This window comes from Zootoca vivipara, chromosome 6 (assembly GCF_965207765.1).
Source record: "Zootoca vivipara chromosome 6, rZooViv2.hap1.1, whole genome shotgun sequence".
In the NCBI taxonomy this organism is placed as follows: Eukaryota; Metazoa; Chordata; class Lepidosauria; order Squamata; family Lacertidae; genus Zootoca; species Zootoca vivipara.
Genome location: NC_142589.1, coordinates 68,250,386 through 68,267,075, shown reverse-complemented (window position 1 = coordinate 68,267,075; position 16,690 = coordinate 68,250,386). Strand labels below are relative to the sequence as shown.

Sequence of the window (16,690 nt, the reverse complement as noted above, 5' to 3'; positions counted from 1 at the left end):
CCCGTAAGCCAGAGGCTCCCTACCCCTGCTAAAAATAAATATTGTTTCCTTTATGTCACAGACCTTCAAATATTTGAACATAAGACAAACCACTGGATCGGGCTAGTGACCCATCTAGTCCAGGCATCCTGTTCTCACAGTGGGCACCCAAATACCTAAGGGGAATCCTTAAGCAGGATCTGAGCCCAAGAGCCCTTTCCCCTCCTGTGGTTTCCATCAATTGGTATTCAGAAGCATTACTGCCTCTGACCATGCAGGGAGAGCGTAGCTTTCATGGCTGGTAGCCACTGACAGTCTTATCTGCCATGAAGATGACTATCTATCACATCACCCTTTAGTCTTCTCCAGGCTAAACAACATACCCAACTCCTCCAACCTTTCATTATAGGGCTTGGCCTCCAGGCCCCTCACCATCTCCCCTGCCCTCCTCTGGGCACTTTCGACTTTGTCGATTTTCTTCTTCTTCTGGGTGAACTGGACACAGTGCTCCAAGGGAGGTTAGAGGACAATGGTCTCCCTGCTTCCCATGATCTAGACACAATACTTCTGCCGATGCAGCCTAGAACGGCTAAGAGCAACAAATCCACATCTCTTCCTCTCTCCCCCAGTCATTCACTGTGAGACAAAAAGTTATGGGGTGTTGCCGTTGCGTCCGGTGTTTCCCTGCTCCACTTGATCAGCCTCCTCAGCTAGCAGAGGTGGGGGAACTGAAAATGATGGTGCTTTGTTTTATTATGACACATTTCTAGGGGAGAGAAGATGCGAGGCTGGTGGTTTTGGAGACGGCCACATGGAAAAGTTCCAGTTTTACACAAAGCCTGTTGTGATTCAGCCCAGGTGCCCGCTCACAGCGATGAAAAGCACGGCAGTCAATGGAATAACACTCCTCTGCAGGAGCAAATTGAGTCATCCTCCATTTACTCAGTGCCAGGAGCAATTCAAAGAACTCATTTTGCCATATCATGCTTTCAATGGCCTGGGACAATCATAGCTCAAGGACCACCATCCTCCATGAAGCCCTGCCTGTTTACTCAGAACCTCATCTGACTTGCCCCACCTTGGTAGGTCAAGCAGGTATAGGGATAGGGCTTTCTTGGTGAAAGTACCTCACCTCTGGAACACCCTCCTCAGAGATGTCAGTTACCTCTTACCTAGGGCTGTATCCAAATAAGATTTACTCAGAGTAGACCCATTAAAATTGATGGCTCAAAGTTAACCATGTCCATTAATTTCATTGACTCTATTTTGAGTTATGACTATCATGGAATAAATCACTTTACTTTAATCCTTTAGGTAGGGTTGTTGAGCTTGCTTTACAAAATCTATTTTAAAAACCACAAGTTTTTCATCTGGTTTTTTTTTAAATGAAATTCACTAAAATCCACACTGCCACCATGGGCTGCCATACGTCCAGATTTTCCTAGACTGAATACCGGCTATGTCTGGGAAATTCTGGACATATGGAATCTCTACCTTAGGTATAAAAAGACTTTTTAAAATAAAAAGTATTTTCAAAGGAATTTACCTGAATGAATTGATACTACAATCTTCTGCTAATTTCACTGTTGCTCTGTTTTGTTTGTTCTGTTTCTTGGCTGTAAATAAGAACGCAGGAAGTTGCCTGATACAAAGTCAGACGGTTTTTCTCTCAATACTCTATGGGCTGTTACAGCCTTCTCCAACCTGGCACCCTCCTGTTATTGTTACACTACATCTACCATCGGCCCCAGAAATCATGGCTGGCAGTCAAGTCCGGGGCAAGTTGTAGTCCAACAACAACTGGAAGGCACCAGGTTGGGAAAGGCTGGTACAGGGACCACATCGGGACAATCACATATCAGGTAAATAAGATATTAATAAGACTGCGGATCGTACCTGCGGTCCATTCGCTCTTCCCTAACTTCAGCGAGCTAACAAACCAGAAAATGCATTCCAACCACAGCAGTTTTCCATTTTGTCAGAACTGGAAAACTATAGTGTCCCCCCTTGGGAACTAGTGAAAATGCAATTTTGAATCAAAATGGTGGACTGAACCTTTCAAAACTGCCCTGATATTTTCTTGTTTCTTTGTTATTTTAGACAAACGGACGGATGCACGGGCTAGCAGCCTTAGCCCTGGTATTGGTTGGGAACTCTACCTAAATACTTTCATCGCAGAGATCCAAAGCTCATTTCCAGTCCCTATAGATAGACTGACAATCGACACAGCTAACTAGGTATCGCGCACCTGCCTGAGAAACTTGGCAACTACTCAGAGGAAACACAGGAATGTGACTTCAGCCAGGTCAGGCTTTTTGTCCATCTAGTCTAGTTGTGCCTACTCTTATAGGCAGCGGCTCTCCAGGGTCTCAGGCAGAGTCTGCTACCTGACCCTTTTAGCCGGAGACGCCAGCAGGGATCGCATCTGGGATCTTCCAAAAGTAAAGCAGATGCTCTACCACTGAGCTATGCAATGACGGCTCCCAAGAGCGTCCCATTGTTCTGGAGCAGACGGAAGCTCCTGAGCAACCCAAAGACACAGGTTGGCAGCAGGCACAAAACTCAATCACACACCGCAACAGGATTGCGCAAGCAGGGAGGCTGAGATCTGCAGCTATTTTGCCACCACCAGGAATCCAACAGGCATCCGAGCTGCCCTTGTGACTTAGGGTGAGGAAATACCCGAGTGTGCACTGTGGCTGACGCATGCTACGACAGGGGGAACGCTGTTGTGCGCTGGGATGCATGATCAGCTGAGACGCTATTTCCCTTTCCTCCCAGGGCCCCCTCAACTTCTCCATTTCCTCTCCCCTACAAAGATCTGATGGGAAACTCCCTCTCTGATTAATCCTCATCTGGGACATGGGAAGCTGCCTTGTACCAAGCCATGCCATGCACCTATCTAGCTCAATATTGTCTATGCTGACTGGTGGCACCAGCCGCTCTCCAAGGTTTTGGGCAGGGTGCCTTTCCCAGCCCTACCTGGAGATGCCAGGGATTGGACCTGAGACCTGCTGCATGCAAAGCGGATGCTCTGCCTCCGAGCCATGCCCTCTTCTCCAAAAACCCTCCCTCCCAGGAATACTTATGAGTAGACTGCCATCAGCCCTTACAGAAAACCACAGGGTGGGCCATCCAAATGCAGGCGTTGTCTGCCATTGCTCCAGAAATCTGGAATGCCTTCCCTCTGCCATACATGAAGCACCATCCATGAGTTGATCCAGGTAAGGTAAAAAAGGTAAAGGACCCCTGGACAGCTAAGTCCAGTCAAAGGTGACTATGGGGTTGTGGCACTCATCTCACTTTCAGGCCGAGGGAGCCGGCGTTTGTCCACAGACAGCTTTCCGGGGCATGTGGCCAGCACGACTAAACCGCTTCTGGCACAACGGAACACGGTGACGGAAACCAGAGCACAGGAAAACGCAGTTTACCTTCCCACTGCAGCGGTGCCTATTTATCTACATGCACTGGCATGCTTTCAAACTGCTAGGTGGGCAGGAGCTGGGATGGAGCAACGGGAGCTCACCCTGTCGCAGGGATTCAAACTGCTGGCTCAGGTGTTTAGACCACAGCGCCACCCGCGTCCGTAGTTGATTCAGACATCTTGTAAAGGCATATGACCCATGATGTGCACTGGCGGTGTAATGTTTGACCCTTTCCCCTGAATAGCAAGGACTTAAGAATATAAGAACAGCCTGCAGGATCAGGCCTGCAGTGGTTCAGCTACTTCAGCATCCTGCTCAGGCCAGTGGTCCATCTAGTTCAGCATCTTCACAATGGCCAACCAGATGCCTTTGGAAAGTCCATAGGCAGGACCTCAGAGCAACAGCATTTTCCCCTCCTGCGATTTCCAGCAACTCGTATTCAGAAGCATACTGCTTCCAGCTATGGAGGCAGAGCATTGCCATTGTTGCTAGTAGCCACAGATGGCCTTATAATCTTCGTAGAATCAAAGAACTGTAGAGTTGGAAGGGACCCTGATGATCAGGACTGCAATACCTCAGTCCATATGAACCTACCTGGACTCTGAGATCATCTTCTGAGGCCCCCTTTCCTGTGCCTCCTTCTCAAGAGGTCCGGAGGGTGGCAACACAAGAAAGGGCCTTCTCTGCAGTGGCTCCCCATCTGTGGAATGCTCTCCCCAGGGAGGTTCACCTGGCACCTTCATTATACACCTTTAGGCGCCAGGCAAAACCGTTCCTTTTTAACCAGGCCTTTTGTTTATCTGATTTACATCCTATGCCCTTTTAAAATGTGGCTCCTTTTTTGAGGGGGGGAGTGTTATTGGGTTGTTTTTATTTTGATTATATAATTGTGATTTTTAAGTTGATCTTGTTCTGTGAACTGCTCTGAGACCTCTGGGATTTAGGGCGGTATATAAATTCAATAAATAATCATCACCCTCAAATCCAAACCCCTGGACTATGCAGCTGTCCCATACAGGGACTGAACCTGCAACCTTGGTGTTATCAGAACCATGCTCTAACCAACTGAGCTATCTTACCCAGGTAATGAATTTGTCTCTCCTCCTTTAAAGCTATCTAACTTGGTGGTCATGACTGCCCCTTGTATGAGCAAATTCCATAGATTTACTATGAACTATGTGAAGAAGAGCTTTCTTTTATCTGTCTTAGGTTCATATAACGCCATTAAGGATTGAGCTTTGTGTGGAAAGAGTCTCTTGCCGGATTGAAATGTTCACACGCAACAGGAGGGCACATTCCCAGATTCCCATGGCAGAAGGGCTGCGTGGATGGCTTGTAACAGCTGATCATAGTAGAGAGTCTAGCACATGGCTGGTAGAATGCACACCCCCATGTACACAATCATCATTAGCTCCGTACAATATGGATAAGAATGTACCTTTCCAGCCATCTCACTCAGTTCACTATTTCAAAGATTTTAATGCCACTTTCTGGGTCAAGAAGGCGGACATCATCACAACAAAACACAAATCGTTAAAAAACAAAACCACAACCTAAAAATAATAATAATAATAATTAAGAAATAGAAGTCGTTGAAATAATGCAGAGCACTACATGTTTTAAAGCAGCTTGAAATAAAAAAGGTTTTCTGAAAGTAGAAGAAGTATCAGCTAAGGCTAGGTTGATCAATTTGGGGTTTCTCTTAAATTCTCATTTCTCCAGCCTTAAGTTCGCTTCTCATATTTTCACATCAGTTTGCAGGGTTGTGTTTTTTAATTCTCATGAAAATTCATCAGCATTTTAGTAAAGATTTATCCTTCTTCTTCTTCTTCTACTACTACTACTACTATTAATATTATTGATTGAATTTATATTCCGCCCTATACTGGTACTTGGAGGTCTTAGGGCAGTTCACAGAACAAGATAAACATAAAGAAAATTATGCAATTCTACCTAATGCACACATTTTGCAAAGGAATTTCCCCTAAAATAATGCACTTTGTATGCTATTTTTACTAATATAAGCATGTATATGCACACTTTACCCTAATGTTCACATTTCTGTAATTTTTTGGGTTGACAAGCTGCTTTGTAAAATTCAGAGACGTGTCGGTTTTGGAGGGCGGCTGTGTTTGGTTTGCATATTATTATCGATATATTTTGCCGAGTGAATCAATCTTATTCCCATCCCTGGTCTCCCAAGTAAGGGAGTTAGACAATATGGGGACACCACCAAAAAATGTCTCTTTCTCTCATCTGCCAGTCTAACATACCATGAGGCATGGTTCTCAAGACCCACGAAGCTTTGTATTAGTACAGGCAATCATTAAAATAACTTTCAAATACTTTGGCTTAATGTCAATAAGGCTAAGAGGCCTCATATGACGCATACAAATAGTATCATTTAAGATAAGGTGGGTAACCTTAAACTACAATTCCTACTAGCACCAGCCACCCTGAGGAGTGGTCAAGGAAGATGGGAGTTGTAGTCTGACACCTGGTAGGCTACAGGTTCAGGGAAAAGGATAATCTAGAATCTTTTCATTGCTTCCAAATGGGGGCTTTGGGTCGTATAGATAAAGCACAAGGATAATTATTCATATTGTATTGTAATGGTTGGGTGGGTGGGTTGTAAGATGCTTTAAATTTGTTTGATGGTGGGCTTCCATTTTTTGATCAATACAAAGAAAGAACTGAGGATTCCCTGTTTGTAGAATTTTAGTGCATTTTCATACATATCTGAATCTGGAGCGCCTCCAGCACACTTTAAAAAGTGTTCATTCTAATTTGCAGCAAAGGCTTGTGTTCCTGGTGAGATTTCAGTGTTATCTGGAAACTAGGAACAAGAAGTCCCAATGCCTGATATGGAAAAAGGAGTTGTTTCGGAGAGGCTCTCCCACTGAAATCCCACACTCGCCTAAGATATGGTGACTTCCCTTGACCCTCATCTGCCTCCCTCCCACAGCCCTGAATTAACAGCAACAGATCAAGAAAAGCTACCGGTGTCTCCAGGAAATCAAGCAGAAACTTCCTCCCAAGCTATTTTTCCCCTCTAGCGTGCGTTTCAGGGGAAGTACCTCCGACTTAGCTCTGCACTTAATACCAAAACTGGCCTATTCAGCAGTTTTCAAAAATCTTTCTGTATCTCAAACTCACAAGCAGTTCTTTTGCCTCAGTGACAAGCCAAGGGGCTGACCCTAAGCAAGCTGGTTTCTCCAGTTAAAAGGGAACGCAGGCTGGCTAATTTTGTTTAATTATTACATCTATATCACTTTTTTATTACAACTATTAATATCAGGCAGGAACCTTCAGCGTTCTCTTTTTGGCACCTGCTTAAAACATTTTTGTTTAGGCAAGCCTATCCACACAGGTAGAAGTTATATCTGCTTTTATTTCTTTTTATTATTATTATTTATATCCCACCCATTTGACAGCTTACTGTACTTATAAAACATAATGACACATCAAACATTACAAACCTCTATAAACAAGGCTGCCTTCAGATGTCTTCTAAAAGCTGTGTAGTTCTTTATCTCCTTGACATCTGAAGGGAGGGCGTTCCACAGGGAGGGTGCCACTACCAAGAAGGCCCTCTGCCTGGCTCCCTGTAACCTCACTTCTTGCAGAGAGGGAACCGCCAGAAGCCCCTCGGGGCTGGATGGTGGGGGTGGAGACGCTCCTTCAGGTATACCAATTTTAATGTCTTATTTCATGCTTTTGTAAGCTGTGTATAGGTTTTATTACAATCAAGTGGTATATGGATTTTGTTTAACAATAAATATCATAAGAGGAGTAGGTGGGGTCTAGCTAGCTTGCTGGAACAGAAAAGGAACACTCCCCACTGCAACATTTTGTTGCAGATCCCTCTTGTACTGCCATTCGTGCACATTGCACTTCATAGAATTCCAGCATTCCTTCAGGAGGGTGTTAGCACTGTTACGCTATATCAATGCTACTAAGAAATCAGAGAGTTGGCATAGATGTAACCCAAGGTCCCCTGATAACTAGAAAGTGCCAGAAACCACTAGATGTCATATACAGTGGTACCTCGGGTTACAAACGCTTCAGGTTACAGACTCCGCTAACCCGGAAGTAATACCTTAGGTTAAGAACCTCAGGATGAGAACAGAAATCATGCGGCGGCGGCGAGGTGGCAGCGGGAGGCCCCATTAAGCTAAAGTGGTACCTCAGGTTAAGAACAGTTTCAGGTTAAGAATGGACCTCCAGAACGAATTAATTTCTTAACCAGAGGTACCACTGTAAATCATTAGAGGACAAGCAAACAATAGGACTGAGAAGGGAGGAATTTGTGCATCTTTCTTTCAAAATGGGTGACATAATGCCTGCCCTGAAATGGTTACAGCAAGTCCACACTAGCTAGAAAGCTGAATTTTTTCATGCAGAAGGCCCAAGGCAACCTGATCTCCAGAAAAGTGGGAAATAGTATATTATTTGTGTATTTCTCTTTCAAAACAGGAGGCAAGAGAAAGAAAACAATCAACAGTCCTTTTCACATTACTGGAAAGCCTGAATCTGGTACACATTGCAACCAAAGACACCCATTTCTGCAAAAGCAGAGATAAACTTTGACACTCAAAACTCCTGACGTAGAGTTGCGTTAACAGAGGCCCGCAGATATGAGCAAAACCACACACAGTGTTTCTGCTTTTCTTTCACACTTTCCCATCAGTCGACTTTGGAAAGCTTGCAGAATTCAAGCTATATGTTCCAGTGGCCAGTACAGCAAGTCAGCGCTGACCTATTCTGAGTATCTCCAGCTTGTGGACCACACAGGGCAGATCAACACCATATACAGCGATGCCTCGCAAGACGAAATTAATTCGTTCCGCGAGTTGTTTTGTATTGCAAAAATTTCGTCTTGCGGTTTTCCAATTTAAACAAATCAAAGCAAAAAAATGCAAAATAATTTGTCTTGCGAAGCATGGGCATAGAAAAATTCGTCTTGTGAGTCAACAGAAAGATCACAAAACGCTTTTGTCTTGCGAGTTTTTCGTTGCGCGAGGCATTTGTCTTGCGAGGTACCACTGTATTTAAAGCACATTTGGTGCACATTTAAAACACTTCACTTACCCCCTACCCAGAATTCTGGGAGCTATAGTTTCATCCTCACAGAGCTACAATACCCAGGATCCTTAGCAGACAGTTCCTGGGATTCTTTGGGGAAAGTCATGAGCTTTAAATGTTTTTTAAATGTCTGGTATGAATCTGTGGCCCCTGGCAGTCCAGAAATAAAAGAAGCAGGGAAGTAAAATGTGAGCACCCACCTCTGTGGTGCTAACCCAGAGATGACCTCCACTTCATTAATGGGATGTTAGCTACATTTGGACTGAACTGCGATGTGAATTTTAAACCATGTATTTTCATCTGCCCTTAATTGTTTTTGAATGATTGTTGTTAATTACGTCGCGATCCACACCTGGAATTGTGTAATGAAGGGCAGGCAATATATAATTGCAAAGCACACTTGTTGTTATTTATTAAATTTCTAACCCACCCTTCCTCCAGAGGGAGCCCAGGGCAACAAACGGCCAAGCAATTAAAAGTAAAATAAATAAAAAACTTATGAAATATTAAAAACCTCTAAAAACAGTTACATATCCCGGCAGCTAAGCCTTTCAAGGTTGCCAGGAACAGCATATTTCAGCTATCCAATGCTTGGGTGAACAGGAATGTCTTTAAATTCCTCCTGAATGAAAGAGACAGACCCATCGCACCAGGGAAGACAATCATAGATGGGGCGCACCACCAAGAAGGCCCTGTCCTGGGTCAATGCCAACTGGGCAGCAGCTAGCTAGTGGCAGTGGCGGGGCCACCAAAAGCATCTGTTCTACTCAAGATATACCGTAGCTCAAGATAAATGCAAACTGCATTCAACACATACCTATACTAGCTACCACATACGACTCAAGCAAACCTTCCTTCCCTCTCCCGGCCACCCTGCACCCACTTTCCCTCTTGCTGCCTTTGTCTAGCAGAAAAGGCGTCTAGCAGAAAAGGTGTACTGACTTTTCACACACATTTGCATTTTTCTCTTTGCACATATGCACATGGGTTTGTTTCATTGCGGCTGTTCCTGGAGCAAATGTGGAAACATGATTTGTTTTCATTTTGTTTTTACAACTTCCTATTTATCAATCCGTCAATAAAAATCCTATGTCTTACCTAAAGGGATTAAGGGGAAAGTGAAGCCAAATGAGTGATGGGGGGGGGGGAGGTATGCTGGCAAAACCTGGAGGGAATGGTAATGTCAAGCCAGAGCCCAGCCTTGCATAAAAACACTGAATATTCTTCAACTTGAAGCAGACACGGGGAACTTGTGGCCCTGCACTTGCTGTTGAACTCCAGCTCCCATCAGCCCCAGCTAGCGCAGCAGATATCGAGGAATAGCGGGAGTTGTAATCCAACAGCACCTGAAAGCTTACAGGTTCCCCATCCCCAACTTAAAGGAATCTGGCTCAGAGCATTTGAAGTCAATCTGAGAGAAAAAGACTGCCGCTCACGGGTGCATGTACACTCAACCCTACTTTCGCCTCCAGCAAAACAGGTTTTGCAGGGTTCTGCATCATTTCAAAACCCTGCAAGACCTGTTTGACCAGAGACCACAGAGAGACAGCATGTGAAGCCAAGCCTCAGACAGTTCCAATTCCTTTTAAGCAAAGGAAAGCACCATCCATCTCCACTCAATGCCTCTGATAGCCTGGTGCAAAACTGCTTGGAGCTGTAACAGACAAACACCACAAAGACACTGGTAAGTGGGACAGAGGTAATTTTTCAGGGTTTCTTTCAGAATTGAGGGGATCAAGACTCTGTATATCTGTGTCCGTCCGTCCCCCGTTGTGCCTACCAATGGGCCAGTCTGTTAATGGTGCTTCTGGTCAACCTATATCAACAGTTCTAGTTACAGGTAGGTAGCCGTGTTGGTCTGCCGTAGTCGAAACAAAATACAAACATTCCTTCCAGTGGCACCTTGGAGACCAACTAAGTTTGTCATTGGTATGAGCTTTCGTGTGCATGCACACTTCTTCAGATAGACAGTGTATCTGAAGAAGTGTGCATGCACACGAAAGCTCATACCAATGACAAACTTAGTTGGTCTCCAAGGTGCCACTGGAAGGAATTTTTTTATTCTATATTCAACAGGGAATTCTTTCCCACTGGCCAGAAAGACAATGGCAGAAAGTAGCTGCTCCAACACACTGTAAATTGTGGGCAGCATCTTAGATCCCTCTCCAGGCTACAGTAGCCAGTGGTCCTAATCACCTAATTCTAGTCTTGATTGCCTGCTTCCTGACATTGGCTTTTCACCTTTTGTTTCTGGGGTTTTTCTGCAAATCCAGCTGCCGGGGCCTAGCAACGCTGCTGCTGCTGCACTCCCAACAGTTGATGTTGAGTGAAGCAGAGAACAGCCTCCTAATTATTTGGGGGAAGTTGTGGAGTGTATTTTTGTGTGTGATGTTCTAATTACAATGGATGAGGCACAACTCCTAATGACGGGGAGAAAGTGGTGGCGACGCATGGGGCCGGGGGGGGGGGAGAGTGGATCGGCTGTCTTGGTGAATTATTATGGTTGCTCTCTAGGGCAGAGGAATCTTCCCCCTTGCGCCACGGCGCTGGTGGGTTGGCAGGGGGCATCAAAAGCGCTCCCTTGACCTAGATCTCCCCGAGTTTCAGGACTTGAGGGAGGGATGCGTTCCCACTCCCCCCAAAAAATGCCACGGGAGGGGGGTGAGGCGGAGAGAAAGCTATCGGAAGAAAAATAAGGGGTTTTCAGCTGACTTTCCCCCGTTCTGCATTTTGCTGAAATCTGATGGGGGGCTTCCAATTTCACCTCTCTTTCCACCCCGCCCCGGCGAGGAGAGTGACGGGGCGCGGTGGTGTGTTCCTAGGGGCGCCCGATGTGGGTTTCGATGGTAACAGGTGCATGCCGTGCGAGAGGAAGAGAAGGCGCCCCCTAAGCCCGCCCCACATCTCCTCTTTCCCACCCACCCCACCCCACCCCCCAGCCAGAGAGAGAGAAAGGCGCCTTCACTTACCACCATGGCGCCGCGATCCTGATGTGCTCCGGCGGCGGCGGCGGCAGCCCGGGCCAGTCCCGGGCCGAGCCGAGACAATAGGGGAGGGAGCAGCGCGGCCGCCCGACGCCGCCAGCCGATCCTCTCCGGCCCGGCCCCTCGGATGCGCGTCCGTCCTCCTGCCCGTCTCCGGCTGGGGAGCGCCAGCCAGCCAGCCAGCTAGCGAGGCGATCGGGCGGGCGGGCGGGCGAGCAGAGCAGCGGCGGGGCGGGGAGCGCAGGAGGGCGGGGGCGGGCTCAGGCTCGGAGAAAGACGAGGAGGAGGGGGGCGGCAGGGAAGGGGGGTCGATCGGCGGCTTGCAACAAAAGGGGCGCAAGGAAACGAGATGGGGGGTGCAGGCGCGGGATCCGACAGGCGACCCCCCACACACACACACACGTCGCCCTTCCTCGTTTTGAACCCCGGCACCCACCCGCTTTTTTTTTTCCGCCGTGCGATCGCACCGAAGGGGGTTAAAAAACAACAACCCTGAAACAAAAGGGGCAGCTGGAAGGGACGGCACAAAGGGGCTTCTGTTAGCCTGGCCGACGGCTCTCCAACCCCCCCCTCAAAAGAGCCGTGCATAGATGGGAGGCGCCCCAACGTTTTTCCTACCTCAGCCATTTATTATATAGGCAGTCCCCATCTTTCTTTCAAAAGGAGAGAATACATATACTGTATTGGCGGCGGGGGAGGGGGGGACACAGTTCTGCTGCCTCGCCCTAATTCAGGAGATCTGCCCCTCGGGAATGGTAAATATAGAGGACCCAGGCGTCCTAGGAGTTCCCTCTCCCCCTCCCTTTTTCCGTTTTTGTAAAATAAATAAATAAAACCCTTGCAAATGAGACGTCTCCCTTTCTAACAGCTTGGAGCAAAGTTACAAAAAGGGCCTCGTGCTGTTGTTCCCCACAAGGAAATCACCTTTCTGGAGGTAGGCCTTTCTGAATTATGTCCTCCTGCTCTCCAGATCTGGGTCTCTCTCTCTCTCTCATTTACAGGCACCCCTCAAATTTGCTGGATTGCTACTACAAAGTAGTACAGTATGTGCATGTGAAAGCTGGCTCTGTAGGAATGCAGGCATGGACTGGGGATCCTTGTATTCTTCTCCTGCCCCCTCCCCACCCTTTATAGGGACAGGCTGCTGGAGTTGGGCTGTGGCTGGCAGAGATACCTGGTTAGTCAGGCTTTCCTTGCTGCTTTGTGTGGATTTTGAAGGAGGAACTGGGAACTAGGCCTCATGAGCTCCCCTTGTGATATATCCCCACGAAATAGCATCATCAGAGTGCAAAGGAGCACCACCGCTGCCAGTACTTAAAAGCCCTGTTTAATATGCACCGACTGAACGGCTTATTATGCCTTTATGTAATTGGATGGTAAGTAAAAAAAATGGGGGGGAGGTTGATCCTACCTCACAAATGCGACAAAGCAAGGTATGGCACAGTGGGACTCCATTACATAACGACAAGTGACATTCTTATTAATAGACACTGTCACCGCTGCCTCATCTCTCACCAGCCCTCCCAGGTAGACAACATGGAGGTCAGACCAGGCGATTGCTGACATCGCAACAAGTCCAGACAGGGTGCCTTGGGGGAGCTGCATTCATCAGTCCACCCCGGCGGATGGCTCAGATGTATGGGTACAAGACACACAGAGAGATAATCCCAACCCCTCAGAACCTGCTCGCATAAAGTCCTCATGCTTCCATGCAAGGTCATCTGGTGGGTTAGTAAATTGGCTCCATGACGCATCACAAGCTTGATAGGTTTTGGAGAACTCAGAAGGTTGAGAGCATAAAGAGAGCTCTGCTGGATCAGACTGATCCAGTCAGCATCCTGAGTCACATGGTGGCCAGTAAAAAGACAACTCTGGGAAAACAAGACAAGAGATAAGTGTAATACCCTCTCCCATAGTTCCTCAGCAACCAGTAATTCAGCAGCTTATCTCCTCTGAATCCGGTACCATAAAGTCATCGTGACTAGTTGCCACAGATAGCATCGTCCTTTATGAATTTGTCCAGTCCCCCTGTAAAGACATCTAATTCAGGCTACCATACAGATATCCTGCTTTACTAGACAGAAGCCCTATGTCAAGGGCCATATTGCTGAAAAACTCATATTGCCCCGGAACTGAGATACAGAATACCTGTAAAACATGTCACATTAATCAAGGACGCAATCCCAAATTAAAAACTGGATCTACAGTATAAAAGCCAGTTTAACCCACATTGCATTTGACCCTAGCAACATTCTGTCACATCCACATCCTTCAGAATGTGCCAGAATCCTAAAGGAATCTCATGTGGGAAGATTACGCAAGAGTCGTTTTGATGCAAACACAGACCATTAGCTACATGAGTAATATCTTAAGGTCAAGGCATTTGCAGGCAAGGATGAGTTGCCATCTCTGCTCCTGCCAGCTAGGTCTCCAAAGGTCACTGTCCAAATCCCACTCACTGAACAGAAATTCAGAAAAACTAACAGAACCTTAGAAGTTCAATGATGAATTTGTTGCCCTAGAAATGGGCCAATATACAGCTAAGAGATGAGGACAGGACGACGACTGAGGGAGCAATGTGACAAAGTGGTTCGAAACAACAAAAAGTACCTTGTTCTTTGCCAGACACGGCCATCTCGATGCCTGGCACTACCTAGGCTACCACAGCTGTGCCCATTCAACACCACCCATCCCAGCTAGCTCCCACACTGTCCTGCACTGCTACAATTCACGTGGCCTCTCCAGATGGACATCCAGTCAGTCACAGTTCAAGTTAACTCACAAGTCAACCTGTGATAGCTTCGTGCAGAACATGGGTGAAGGTCAGAAATCAAAGGATAGGGGAGCATTCAGGTTTCTGATTTGCTGATTGTGGCCACATACTGGCACTTAGCTGCCTTGAGAATAGGGAGGGAAATAAATAAATAATACCCCGCCCATCTGGCTGGGTTTCCCAAGCCACTCTGGGCAGCTTCCAACAAAATATTAAATATACAATAAAATGGGATGGGATGCCAACATCAGTTCAGGAGTGTATGTATAGGCAAGTGTCCCTCAAGGGGACAGATGGACATGCCCATAAATAGATCAAGTGGACTCAGGAAGGGGGAAAGAAGTGACCAAATAAAGACAGAATTTTCAAATGTCAGGATGTTCGAGATGATGGGGAAGTCATAGCACAGAGATACAGCATCTGCTTTCCACACAGCAAGCCCCAGGTTCAACTCCCAGCATCTGCAGGTAAGGCTGGGAAAGAACCCTGCCTGAAACCCTGGAGAGACAAGTGTAGCAAACACTGAGGAATATGAATGAATGGCCTAACTCAATAGAAGGAAGTGACAGGAGTGAGCCAGCAGTAAATCACACCAAACACTTTGGAGTTAACTCTTTTATTAGCAAAAACAGGATCTGCACAGGAGTGTCAGGCCTAATGAGCCCAGCAATTCATCTCCTGCAGGTCTTGCCCCCATGAAGCGGTTGCAAAGCCTGAAGGTCCCTGCCTCCCCACAGCTGCCTAAGTCCCCTCCTCTCCAGTTTTCCTCAAGGAATCTGAGACTGTGCCTGTGTGAAGCTAACTTCTCTGCACTTTTCATGCCTCTCCTGGTTCTGGGAGACCAGAGGCAGGGCAGCTTGTCACAGCAGGAAGGGGAGACACCCGAGCCTCTTCACCAGCCAGACTCATCTCTGCCCTTGGGCCTCCCTTCTCTCCTACATCAGCTTCTGCCTGTAATTCTGGACTTCTTTCTGCCATAGACTCTCCCCACTCACTAAGCTGTGTTACCTCTTCAACTTCCAACACCACCTCTTTCAGTCTTCTTCCTCTTCTCCATCTGACCACTCATCGTCATCCCACCCCCAATTCCCTGGCTCTGAGCCTTCCCTCATTGGGGGGTACCCCCAACACATTCCTCTACATCCAATCTGTCTGTGACATCCAGCTACCTATGTTTGGCCCAGTTGCTTTGCAAGACAATGGGACACACTCATATATATAAGGACCCAGGTGGCGCTGTGGGTTAAACCACAGAGTCTAGAGCTCGCTGATCAGAAGGTCGGCGGTTCGGATCCCTGCAACGGGGTGAGCTCCCGTTGATCGGTCCCAGCTCCTGCCCACCCAGCAGTTCGAAAGCACATCAAAGTGCAAGTAGATAAATAGGGACCGCTCCGGCGGGAAGGTAAACGGTGTTTCCATGCGCTGCTCTGGTTCGCCAGAAGCAGCTTTGTCATGCTGGCCACATGACCCAGAAGCTGTCTGCGGACAAACGCCGGCTCCCTTGGCCTATAGAGCGAGATGAGCGCCACAACCCCAGAGTCGGACACGACTGGACCTGATGGTCAGGGGCCCATATATATGCATACAGAATAAATATGTGGTAGAGTGCCACATTCCTAGCTTGCTCATTTGCCCCACTCAAGAGTATTCCATTTAATCTCTCGTTTGAAGCCCAACTTAGAAAAAATAATAATATTTTGTAGGGATACTCCTGTGTTCAGTTCCCTTTCTCCACTCATAGCCAGACATCGCAACCTAAAGGGCCCAAGGCTGCAAATCGAAAAACCTTTTCCATCCTCTCATGCTGAAAGGGTGTGTGTGTGTTACGCCCATATTTAAACCAATTGGCAGCAGTTTCAGGACTGATAAAAAAGTACTTGAACACAAAACTCGTAATTCACTTACGGAATTCCTTACCTCCAAAATGTGGTCATGACCACAAGCTTAGATCACTTTTTTAAAGGCTTAGACAAGGAGAACACTGCCAATGGATATTAGCCACAATAGCTAAATGGAAGCTGTTGTGTACTGAATACCAGATGCTGGGATCAAAGGGGGAACAGGCCATCATGGTTGGCAGCGTAATACTGCACTAAATGAGCTTTCAGTCTCACCCATAATGCTCCCTGTTAATAGACAACAGGGACAGGGAGGGCGCTATGAGAAACCAGCCATGGGGAAAGTTGTGATTTCTTGGGATTATTCTACGCTGGCCCTCCAGCATCTATTTCCTTTTCCCCCGGTCATTTTGAGGAGCTCCTTATAGAGTCTTTTGATCTTCCCTCATATTGTTATTAGGCTCCTATACTAAGCGCTGGCAGTCTTAAAATTGCTGCTCCATAAAAGGGCACCAAATATCTCTCTGGACAGGACAGATTTTCTGCTGGAGGTTCTGGGATCACACATATATGATTTCCAGGACTTTGGAGGAAACAGTTTATAAC

At 46.9% G+C, this 16,690-nt stretch overlaps 1 protein-coding gene across 2 annotated transcripts in view; it reads right to left on the bottom strand.

The window, feature by feature from the left end:
• The window catches only part of ARHGAP33 (Rho GTPase activating protein 33), a 47,515-nt gene extending 35,715 nt beyond the window's left edge, over nucleotides 1-11,800 (bottom strand). For both annotated transcript variants that reach the window (XM_035117984.3, XM_060275707.2), the window contains exon 1: nucleotides 11,459-11,800. In XM_035117984.3, the coding sequence (XP_034973875.3) occupies nucleotides 11,459-11,464 (6 nt within the window). In that variant the 5' untranslated portion in view covers nucleotides 11,465-11,800. The remainder of the gene's footprint in view (nucleotides 1-11,458) is intronic.
• Nucleotides 11,801-16,690: the final 4,890 nt, after the last annotated feature.